General features: G+C 51.3%; 2 protein-coding genes across 3 annotated transcripts in view; one reads left to right on the top strand and one right to left on the bottom strand.

The window, feature by feature from the left end:
* Positions 1-34: 34 nt before the first annotated feature.
* LOC137300474 (large ribosomal subunit protein uL11) lies at positions 35-8,186 on the bottom strand. Its single transcript, XM_067969540.1, has 7 exons — positions 8,028-8,186; positions 5,371-5,444; positions 5,173-5,271; positions 1,024-1,105; positions 398-484; positions 186-298; positions 35-90 (listed from the first exon to the last, which is right to left on the bottom strand). The coding sequence occupies exons 1-7, from the start codon at positions 8,062-8,064 to the stop codon at positions 85-87; spliced, it is 498 nt and encodes a 165-aa protein (XP_067825641.1). The 5' UTR covers positions 8,065-8,186; the 3' UTR covers positions 35-84.
* A 90-nt stretch (positions 8,187-8,276) lies between these two features.
* Positions 8,277-12,064, top strand: part of lrsam1 (leucine rich repeat and sterile alpha motif containing 1) — a 69,068-nt gene continuing 65,280 nt past the window's right edge. For both annotated transcript variants that reach the window (XM_067969539.1, XM_067969538.1), the window contains exon 1: positions 8,277-8,804. In XM_067969539.1, the coding sequence (XP_067825640.1) occupies positions 8,733-8,804 (72 nt within the window). In that variant the 5' untranslated portion in view covers positions 8,277-8,732. The remainder of the gene's footprint in view (positions 8,805-12,064) is intronic.

Genomic DNA, 12,064 nt, shown 5'->3' with positions numbered 1-12,064 from the left:
CAAAGAAAACAAACCAGCACACAAACAGGTTCAATTGTTTTTAAAGACTTTTTATTGGAAACTTAGTTCTATGGTACCTCCACTTCATTCCTGTTGGAAGGAAAGAATAGACTGTGTAAGTCGACTTGGCAAAGCACGAGTCAAAAATCAATGCAGTACAAGGTAATCCAAAAAACCAAACTTACAGCAGGACACTCGATCTTGCCCTGGTTGATGTCCTCAATCACACTATGAGGGTGTTTGCCATCAATATTGCAGCCGATGGACTGAGCAGTTCCCAGGATTTCCTTCACAGTCCCTGTGGTGGTTATAAACAAGATCAGTCTTATCCCTATTCCACCAATCTAGCATGAATGCACGACAGACACCAAGGCCCATTACATCAGTCAGCACCTACCTGAAAGTTCCCTGGCCAAAGAACGATGCCTCATCTGTCGGGCGACACTAAGCACCTCATCAAAGGTGATGCTGCCAGTGTGTTTAACTAGAAAGAAACACAGAATCAATACTGGCAGTTAATACACACCCCCATACAACAGGCCAGCTGCACCACCAGTGGGTAAACTCAATGCCCAGTGAACGACAGCCTAGATCCTGGCTTCTGATTTCATCAGCACACACGGGGAGAGTGCGAATAAAAGGTCAAGAGTTACCACTTCACTGCTAACCATCAAATGTTTATGCAAGTCCTGTGAAGGTGTGTTCATGCCTGGCTGTGATGTCTCCCAGTTATATAGCCCACCAACACATCACCTGGAACACTGGGCAAGGTACTGGAGGACCACTGCACTGGGCAGTCAGCATCTTCGAGGAATTGGGGGGGGGGGGGGGGGAAGAGAAAGCAAATCTACACAACCAGATATTTCTGAATCACAGTCAAACAACACCCACAGTACAACAGTGTATAAGTTTAACTGCAACCAAATAGATCTTCACTCAGCTTTTACCACAGGTAGTTAATGTTGCATGGAAGAGGCAAATTGAACAGCGTCGAACCTCTGCCCACCCTACATCACTACTTACTGTTCTTTTGCTTCTTCCTGTCACGGGGCGGTTCCTTCAGGGCTTTGATGATGAGGGCAGAAGCTGATGGGACAACCTCAATCTATGAATGAAATACAGCAGTCAGTAGAAGATACAGCAGTGAACAAAACTCAACTCACAATTAATCTCATCCACCTTTCCCAGAGGAACATTCTACAAGGAATTTTCCCTGATCACTTGCATAGGACGGCCTGTCCCCAGTAGCCTGTGTGCAAATCACTTACAAGGCTACGTGAACAACAGGGCACGAACCACAGCCCCACTGACCAATGCAGTTACACACACAATTCAAAATGCACCACACTATGCTCCAATGGGACTTTGGCATCTCTATTTCACCTGTAACCTGCAGCCAACAATGTGCAGTTCTAAGACAGGAGTTAAGTCCAGATTCAATGAACTAGTTAACATTTTCTGGACACTTTTCTTCCTGAATCAGTGAAGTCAACTTTTGGACATGGCTACTGGCCTGGAGCACAGTGGAAGCAACAGCCAGGGCTCCTGTTCTCATCATAAACCAGCATCTCCTGGTGAAAAAGGATATTCATGCAAGTCTTGAACACAACAGAATGGGGTTTAATGTCTTCAACGAACAATGAGCCTGCCAACATCCACTGGGATCTCACACAACTGACCACTCGGATGAGGTACCAGAGGCGGCCCAGCTACAGTTTGGCTCCAGTGGTTTAAAAAGCCACTGGATGCTCAAAGACAGACGTAACGTAATAGGAGCTGTAGGCCATACGGTCCCTTGAGCCTGCTCCGCCATTCAGTAAGATCATGGCTGATCTTCAACCTCAACTCCACTTTCCCACCCTATCCCCTTATATCTTGATGTCCAAATATCCGTCGATCTGTCTTGAATGTACTCAATGACTGAGCATCCACAGCCCTCGAATAGAGAATTCCAAAGATTCATAACCCTGAGTGAAGAAATTTTTCCTCATCTCAGTCCTAAATGGCTGACCAGAATCTTATGTTTCAATAAGATCACTTCTCATTCTTCTAAACCCCAGAGAATACAGGCCCATTCTACTCAATCTCTCCGCATAGGACAACCCGCTCATCCCAGGAATCAATCTAGTGAACTTTTGTTGCACCCTTTCTAAAGGCAAGTATATCCTTCCTTAGGTAAGGAGAATAAAACGTACTCCAGGTGGTCTCACCAGAGCCGTATATAATTGCAGCAAGACCTCCGTACTCTTAGCCTTTATTGCAACGGGATTGAAGTATAACATACCATTTGCCTTCCTAATTGCTAATGAATTGAATAATTGCTTGTTGTACCTGCATGTTAACTTTCTGTGATTCATGTACACCCAAATCCCTGACAACCAACTTCTCAAAAAAAATTCAGTGTTTCTATTCTTCCTACCAAAGTGGGTAATTTCACATTTCCCCACATTATACTCCATCTGCCACCTTCTTGCCCACTCACTTAACCTGCCTATATCCCTTTGCAGCTTCTTTGCGTCCTCCTCACTGCTTTGTATCATCAGAAAACTTGGATACATTATACACAGTCCCTTCATCTAAGTCACTGATGTACTGTAAATAGCTGAGGCCCGAGCACTGATCCTTGTGGCACCCCACTAGTTACAATCTGCTAACCCAAAACCAACCTGTTTATTCCTATGCTGTTTCCTGTCCGTTAACCAATCCTCAATCCATGCTATATACCACGAGCCCTAATTTTGTGTAACAAACTCTTGAAGAACCTTATCGATTACCTTTTGAAAATATATCTACTGGTTCACCTTTATCTATCCTGCTTATTACATCCTCAAAAAACTCTTAATAAATTTGTTAAATACAATTTCCCTTTCATAAAACTGCCTTGACTCGACCTAATCATATGATTTTCTAAGTGCCCTGTTACAACATCCTTAATAATAGATTCCAGCATTTTCCCTACTACTGATGTCAGGCTAACTGGCCTATAGTTCCCTGTTTTTTTCCTCTCTTTTCTTGAATAGTGGGGTTACATTTGCTGCCTTCCAATCTATAGGACTGTACTAGAATCTAGGGAATTCTGGAAGATCAAAATCAATGTATCCACTATCTCTGCAGCCACCTCTTAAAACCCTAGGATGTAAACCATGTCATAGGGATTTGTGGCTTTTAGTCCCATTGGTTTCTCCAGTACTTTTTCTTTACTGATATTAATTACTTTAATTTCCTCACTCTCATTAGACCCTTGGTTCCCCACTATTTCTGTTATGTTTTCTGTATCTTCTGCTGCGAAGACAGATACAATATATATTTGTTTAACGTCTCTGCCTTTCCCTTATTCCCCATTATAATTTCTCCTGTCTCTACTTCTAAAAGGGACCCACGTTTACTTTTGTTACTCTCTTCCATTTTACATACTTGCAGAAGCTCTTACAATCTGTTTTATTACTTGCTAGTTTCATCTCATTCTATTTTCTCCCTCTATCAATTTCTTGGTCACCCTTTGCTGATTTCTAAAACCCTCCCAATCCTCAAGTTTACTACTCTTCTTGGCAACATTCTAAGCCTTTTCTTTTAATCTAATACTTAACTTCTCTAGTTAGCCACAGTTGGATCACTTCCTGTGGAGTTTTTATATTCCTCAAGGGAATGTATATTCATTGAGAATTGTGAATTATTTCTTTAAATGTTTGCCATTGCTTATCTACCATCATATCTTTTAATCTAATTTCCTAATCTATCTTAGACAACGCACCATTCATACCTACGTAATTGAGTTTGTTTAAATTTAAGACCCCAATTTCGGACTTAACTACATCACTCTCAAACTCAATATGAAATTCTATCATATTATGATCACTCTTCCAGAGGATTCTTTATTATAAAAGATTAATAATTAACCCTGTCTCTTACACAATACTGGAGCTAAAATAGCCGGATCCCTGGTTGGCTCCTCGACATAATGTGCTAGAAAACGGTCTCGAATGCATTCCATGAAGTCATCCTCCAAACTACTTTTGCCAATTTGGTTTGCCCAGTCTAGATGAAGATTAAAGTCCCCCATAATTATTGCATTACCCTTGTTACATGCTCCTCTAATTTCCTGATTTACACTCTGTCCAACACTAACTGCTATTAGGTGGTTTATGAACTACTCCCACCAGTGTTTTCTGTCCCTTGTTATTTAGCTCCACCCATACTGATTCTCTGAACTAAGTTCTTTTCTCACTGCTACCTTTATCTCAGCTACCCCCCCCCAATTACATTTTGTCTATCTTTTCTAAAAGCCAACTACCCTGGAATATTTAGTTCCCAAATTTGGTCACCCTGCAACCACATCTCATTAATGGCTACTACATCAAATCCATTTATCTCTATTTGTGCCATTAACTCATCTATCTTGTTACAAATGCTTCATGCATTCAGATATAGTGCCTTTAATTTTAACTTTTTACCATTTTCCCTTGTGACCCATGTCACTAATGCCCTTTGTTAAGCTCTCTGTCCCTTCCTGACACACACTGCGTTCTACAGCCTTGACTTTACTCTTTAGACTTATAAATTTACCTTCACCTGAACTGTCTCCCCCCAACCTTATTAGTTTAAAGTCCTATCTACCGTCCTAGTTAATCGATTCGCCGCGACACTGGTCCCAGCCCAGTTTAAGTGGAGCCCATCCCAACAGAACAGCTCCCTCTTTCCCCAGTACTGGTGCCAATGCCCCATGAATCAAAACCCCTGCTTCCCACACCACTTTCAGCCATGCACTTAACCATCTAATCTGCCTGTCCCTATGCCAATATGCATGTGGTTTGGAAAAGGAGCGCCTTTGGTTTGGAAAGGGAGCACCCATAGTTTTATACACACAGCCTCTGTGCAGCTGTCACTCAATACCCCTCAGGCTGGCTTAATAGCAGCGGACACCTAGAGATAATCTTAACCTGCAAACTTAAACTGTCAGGGTTGGGTATGTCAACTTAGGAAACATTGCATTGGTAGCCACAGCACAACACTGTCCTGCTGTACATCTCTCTAATGCCTGTGATCCCCAGATATACTACTGTAATGCTTTTCAAGTAGGCTATAGGTGTACATGATGGATCAAAAATTTAGCCCTTTTACCACAGCTGGAAAAAAGTCAGTGTAGATGCAAGCAGCGCCCCCCCCAACACATACCTGCGCCTGTCGGTTCTGAATAGTCAGCTTGATTGTGATACGCAGGCCTTTCCAATCACCTGTAGCCTTGGCGATGTCATCACCCACCTTCTTGGGAGACTAAACAGAGAAAAGGAGGAAAAGTTAAGAAGAAAAAGTACTGCTAGGAGTAATCTGAAATGGGTGTAATGGGGGGGGGGGGGGGCGGCAGAGACTCACCAGACCCAGTGGGCCAATCTTGGGAGCCAGTGCAGAGGTCGCACCAACTTCACCTCCAGTGCATCTGAGGAACACTATGGAGACACAAAAGACAGTCACCAGGCATGGTTTACAAACACTAAACCCAGGGTCTGCTGATTCATCTGAATTTCCCCCACATTGGCAGACTCATTAATCCCTATTTTGTTTTATGCCTTTGAGGGGAGGGCGTCAGCATTTTACAAAACCAGCTTTTGCAAACAACGGCTTTCTCTAACTAAACACCCTTTAAACTCTTGACGGGAAAGTTTACATTTAGTAATTTAAGAAAACTGTCTACCGGCAACACTCCTATTTTGCCCCAACAGGGTTCCCCCGCCCCCTCCACATTCTGATACACAGACTAATGTTTCCACTGAGGCATAAACTAGTGGGCTAATCGCTACCCACTGACAGGCAGCTTATTTTAAATAATGAATTCAGCTACTACTTCACATAGAAAGAACATAAGACATAGGAGCAGGAGTAGGCCATATCACCGGATCATCAGCCTCAACTCCGCTTTCCCACCCACACCCCATAGCGCTTGATTGATGGCTTGGATGGACCCACCCAATCATTGAATATACTCAACAACTCAGCATCCACAGCCCGCTGGAGGTACAGAATTCCAAAGATTCACAACCCTCTGTGTGAAGAAATTCCTCCTCATCTCAGTCTTAAATGGCCAACCCCTTTTCCTGAGACCATGCCCTCTAGTTCTAGACTCTCCAGCCAGGAGATACAACCTCTTAGCACCTACCCTGTCAAGCCCCCTCAGAATCTTATATGTTTCAATGAGATCACCTCATTCTTCTAAACTCCAGCGAGTATAGGCCCAATCTCCTCAAAGGACAACACTCTCATCCCAGGAATTAATCTAGTGAACCTCTGTTGCACCGCCTCTAAGGCAAGTGTATCCTTCCTTAGATAAGGAGACCAAAACTGTATGCAATACTCCAGGTGAGGTCTCACCAATGCACTGTACAACTATAGTAAGACATCCTTACTCTTTGTACTCCAACCCCTTTGCAATAAAGGCCAACATGCCATTTGCTTTCCTAATTGTCTGCTGTACCTGCATGCTAACTGTGTTTCTTGTACGAGGACACCCAAGTCTCTTTGAACACAACATTTAATAGTTTCTCACCATTTAAAAAATATCCTGTTTTTCTATTCTTCCTACCAAAGTGAATAAACTCATATTTCCCTCCATTATACACGATCTGCCACCTTCTTGCCCACTCACTTAACCAGTCATATCCCTTTGCAGACTGTGTCCTCCTCACTGCTTACTTTCCCACCTAGCTTTGTATCGTCGGCAAACTTGGATACATTACACAAGAGCACACGTGTTATTCTTTGGTGAGAAAGTTCACACTTACCAACCAGATTCATTAAAATTCTAATTTTAATAAATCTACACCAAAATTCTACTCCAAGTTCCCATGTTCCTAAGTCAACATTGCCTTTCAGATAATTGACAGCCACATTAATTCGTGAGGTGACCACAAGGACCCCCAACACCAGAACATTCACAAATGCCAGTTATGGCATTCATAAATTGCAGAAAATCCTGGCAATCCAATACTTCAGGCACTAGAAGCAGCCATTGGGAACAGGCTCATTTACATTAAACTGCTCCAAGCTGTTGTTTATAAACGTCAACTAAAATCTAAATTATCTTTTTGTTCTCAAAGAGACATTAGCAAGGCTGGCATTTATTGCCCATCTCTAGTCCTGAGAATGGTGGGACTTCTTGAACCATGGCGGTCCTTCTGTTGATAGTGTGCCCACAATGGTGTGAGAGGGGTGGCAGATTCCAGGATTTCCAGTGATGCATGTCCAAGTCAGGATACTGTGTCACTTGAAGGAGAACCTGGAAGCGATGGTGTTCCTACAGCATTGTTGCTCTGGCCACTTTCCTTGACAGAAGTACGTATACCTCCAATTATAAACCCAAAGACTCACACTAAAAATTGAAGCTTTATACATCAACTTTTTTTTGGTCCAACAGTCTGCAACTGCCCTTCAATACAACAGAACAGCGAGGACCATTATTACCAAATCAACGCATTAATGTCATGGGAAGACATACTTGCAGAGTTACACACCTCTCCACATCCCAAAATACTTCACGTGCAATTAATTACTTTTGAAGTGCCGTGACTGCTACAAACAGCAGTAATGGCAGCACACTTACTACAGTTACAGTCATTATTATAATAAAAGGAATCACTGTACTGGAACAGCCTGGCTGGCTGCTCGCAGTCCGGCATATTCAGGTCCTCGGGTCGTTTCACTTTAACCCTGTTGAGGTGCAGTCTGGATATCGAGTTGAAGGTTTAATGACGGAGAAACAGTGCCAGTGGAGTACTGCAAACCCTCACTGGGGACAGGGCTGGGCCTATCAGTGACCAGGAGCAGCGAGCCTACCACCGGGGGGGGGGGGGGGGTGAGGAGAGTCGCGGGAATCCCGTGGCGGAGATTACCACCCACCCCCCACAGCCATGGATCCGCACACAGAGACCGGACACATGTCTGTAAAACACGCGGCCCCGCGCAGGAGTCAGGCCCCAGCCCTGAGCCCTGATGCTTCCCCCACCAAGGCCCAGCCGCCAGCTCCCCGCCACACTCACCGACTTTAATTTCGTTGGGATCGAATTTAGGAGGCATCCCGGCGGCGGCTGACGGCGTTTACTGCTCTGACGCGCGGTATCGGTGTCGGATGAACCCGGATTCGGGACGACCGAAGTTTAGTTGCACCGTCACCGACAGGAGCAGCGAGAAGGGAGACCTTATCGCGCTCCCGCCTTATATACCCAGGCCGAGTATCGCGAGGTTTCCGAATGGCACCAACGCGGCGCCATATTGTGTGAGGCAAAAACAAGATCACAGTCCGAGAATCAGAGCAAGTCATAACGACACGGACGGCAAATTACTGGAAATCTTGAAAAAAATTAACCAAATAGTAAAGCGTAGGATATATAACAAACTTATCTACTGGATTACTGTGGTATTTATTCTCCTGTCAGCATTTGGGGGGGTTTCAGCGTTGGGAGGTCAGCGTAGCGGACACCTCTTGTTTCACTCTCGCTACTTGTTGGTTGAAGTGACACCTCTTGCTTTTCTTTGGGCGCTTGTTGGCGCTGGAGGAGTGACGGGAGGCGGAACTGAGTCAGTCGCTGCCTTGGGTTAAGAATCGTCTGAGGATCGGTGGGAGGCCGAGGCGGTGCCGAGCGAGCGGATCCCGCAGAGGGACGTGCTGGCGGCCGCTTGTCCCTCTTCCTCCTCCCCGCTGTCCGGGCCGCTCCCCGCGGGGACAGGCGGAGCCTCGGCCCGAAATGATGCTTTTCTCTCGGAAAAAGAAGCAAAATGAAGAGGCGCGGAAACGGCTGGAATATCAGATGTGCCTGGTGAGAGAGGGGGGGCCGGGCCGGGCCGGGCGGGGGGGGGGAGAGGAGGGGGACCGGGCCGAGGGGGGAGAGGGGGGAGAGGAGGAGGAGGAGGAGGGGGGAGGAGGAGGGGGGAGGGGGAGGGGGAGGAGGGGGGAGGGGGAGGGGGGAGAGAGGAGGGGGAGGGGGGAGAGGAGGGGGAGGGGGGAGAGAGGAGGGGGAGGGGGGAGAGAGGGGGGGCCGGGCCGGGAGAGAGGAGGGGGAGGGGGGAGAGAGGGGGGGCCGGGCCGGGGTGGGGGGAGAGAGGGGGGGCCGGGCCGGGGTGGGGGGAGAGAGGGGGGGCCGGGCCGGGGTGGGGGGAGAGAGGGGGGGTGGGGGGAGAGGGGGCCGGGCCGGGGTGGGGGGAGAGAGGGGGGGTGGGGGGAGAGGGGGCCGGGCCGGGGTGGGGGGAGAGAGGGGGGGTGGGGGGAGAGGGGGCCGGGGTGGGGGGAGAGAGGGGGGGTGGGGGGAGAGGGGGCCGGGCCGGGGTGGGGGGAGAGAGGGGGGGTGGGGGGAGAGGAGAGGGGGCCGGGCCGGGGTGGGGGGAGAGGAGAGGAGAGGGGGCCGGGCCGGGGTGGGGGGAGAGGAGAGGAGAGGGGGCCGGGCCGGGGTGGGGGGAGAGGAGAGGAGAGGGGGCCGGGCCGGGGTGGGGGGAGAGGAGAGGAGAGGGGGCCGGGCCGGGGTGGGGGGAGAGGAGAGGAGAGGGGGCCGGGCCGGGGTGGGGGGAGAGGAGAGGAGAGGGGGCCGGGGTGGGGGGAGAGGAGAGGAGAGGGGGCCGGGCCGGGGTGGGGGGAGAGGAGAGGAGAGGGGGCCGGGCCGGGGTGGGGGGAGAGGAGAGGAGAGGGGGCCGGGCCGGGGTGGGGGGAGAGGAGAGGGGGCCGGGCCGGGGTGGGGGGAGAGGAGAGGGGGCCGGGGTGGGGGGAGAGGAGAGGGGGCCGGGCCGGGGTGGGGGGAGAGGAGAGGGGGCCGGGGTGGGGGGAGAGGAGAGGGGGCCGGGGTGGGGGGAGAGGAGAGGGGGCCGGGCCGGGGTGGGGGGGGAGGAGGAGAGGGGGCCGGGGTGGGGGGAGAGGAGAGGAGAGGGACCGGGCCGGGGTGGGGGGGGGGGGGGGGAGGAGAGGGACCGGGCCGGGGTGGGGGGGGGGGGGGGAGGAGAGGGACCGGGCCGGGGTGGGGGGGGGGGGGGGGAGGAGAGGGACCGGGCCGGGGTGGGGGGGGGGGGGGGGAGGAGAGGGACCGGGCCGGGGTGGGGGGGGGGGGGGGGAGGAGAGGGACCGGGCCGGGGTGGGGGGGGGGGGGGGGAGGAGAGGGACCGGGCCGGGGTGGGGGGGGGGGGGGGAGGAGAGGGACCGGGCCGGGGTGGGGGGGGGGGGGGGAGGAGAGGGACCGGGCCGGGGTGGGGGGGGGGGGGGGAGGAGAGGGACCGGGCCGGGGTGGGGGGGGGGGGGGAGGAGAGGGACCGGGCCGGGGTGGGGGGGGGGGAGGAGAGGGACCGGGCCGGGGTGGGGGGGGGGGGGGGAGGAGAGGGACCGGGCCGGGGTGGGGGGGGGGGGGGAGGAGAGGGACCGGGCCGGGGGAGAGCGGGGGGGCCGGGGAGAGAGGGGGGCCGGGGGGGGGGGGAAGAGGAGAGGGACCGGGCCGGGGGGGGGGGGGGAAGAGGAGAGGGACCGGGCCGGGGGAGAGCAGAGAGGGAGAGAGAGAGGGGCCGGGGGAGAGGAGAGAGAGCGGGGGGGCCGGGCCGGGGGAGAGCGGGGGGGCCGGGCCGGGGGAGAGCGGGGGGGCCGGGCCGGGGGAGAGCGGGGGGGCCGGGCCGGGGGAGAGCGGGGGGGCCGGGCCGGGGGAGAGCGGGGGGGCCGGGCCGGGGGAGAGCGGGGGGGCCGGGCCGGGGGAGAGGGGCCGGGACGGGGGCGCTGGGTGGGAGGGAGGGAGGATCGGGGCTCTGACTATTCCTCCCTCCCCCCAATGTCTTGTACGGTTTGTAAACATTTAACAATCCGATGGTTTAATTCCCCGCGGACACCAGTCAGGAGTTTATTTTTTTTCCAATACAAAGAGGCTGCCTCACCTGAGCCTGCCCAGCAGTTTCTGCTTTTATGATTTCAATCTCATCTCTTGCACCTGATGCCAATAGTCGATGAGCAGCTTCTTCATTGAAGAATTTCCCCTTTAAAGCAGGTTTATGTTTAAAAGGGGAGGAGTGACCATTGATGACCAAATACCGTGAACTCATTTTGCTCACAGGAGCGACAGCCGTTGAGTGTGGAGCAGATCTTCACTGTCCAGCTGAGAACGCCTCTGGGCTGAAACATCTCATTCTGGAGTAAAGTGACAACTCGCTCTCTCCCTCTCTCTCTCTCTCTTTCTCTGTGCCTGTCTCTCTCGTTCAGTGAGGAGAGTTCGTTGACTCCCCTGTTGGCTTGTGCTCTGCTCACTTCAGTTGTCCAACATTTATAATCCGTTTTGAGAGCTGTGATTTCAAGTGAAGAATTAGCTTGACTCAGTTACGTTTCTGTATCACCCATCGTGCGCAGAGAGATGTCACCAAGAGAGGATGATAGGCAGGAGGGAGGAAGGGAAGAGGGTCACAAGGGGGTCTTAAGGAAATTTTTGAAGATTGGGAGGTGACATGGTGGAGGTGCTGAGGAAGATCTAGAGGGCGGAGGTGTAGTGGCTGAAGGGGCATCCCTAGGGATGAGAACACACGTTTTTGAGGAGTGAAGGGTGCATGCAGGGTCAAAATCACGGAGGTCAGGAAAGGTGAGAACGATAATTCTCTGAGACATGGGAACCTAGTGGAGCTTGACTAAACACGAGGTGATGGGGCTGTTAGTGTGGGCAAGAACATGGGTCACAGACTGTGGGTGACTTGTATTTTATAGATGGTGGAAGGGGGAGGCTGGCCAGCAGAACATTGGGGACAATTGAGATTAAGGGCTTCGAGTGTAAATTTGCATATGATCAAATCAGATGTGTGAATGGTAACCCTCTTCTCTGATAAATAAAGTTTATTTAATTTGCCCCACATTAGATCTCCACCCCCTCTCCTACCAGCAGAGTAGATGGGCGGTTGACCCTTCCCCCCCCCCCATCTCCACCGACTCTCTAATTGAGTGTTTTGCATTCCATCCCCTGGCATAGCTGGGGTCTGAAGCTCGTAAGGAGTTGTCCCTCTATCTCCTCGTGATGCAGGTTGTTAAGTGCCTGCAGATTGTGTGTAGCCTGAGTGCTCTTCTTTGAGTGACGTT

This window comes from Heptranchias perlo, chromosome 31, assembly GCF_035084215.1.
Source record: "Heptranchias perlo isolate sHepPer1 chromosome 31, sHepPer1.hap1, whole genome shotgun sequence".
Taxonomy (NCBI): domain Eukaryota; kingdom Metazoa; phylum Chordata; class Chondrichthyes; order Hexanchiformes; family Hexanchidae; genus Heptranchias; species Heptranchias perlo.
This window is presented reverse-complemented; position numbering and strand designations above follow the sequence as displayed.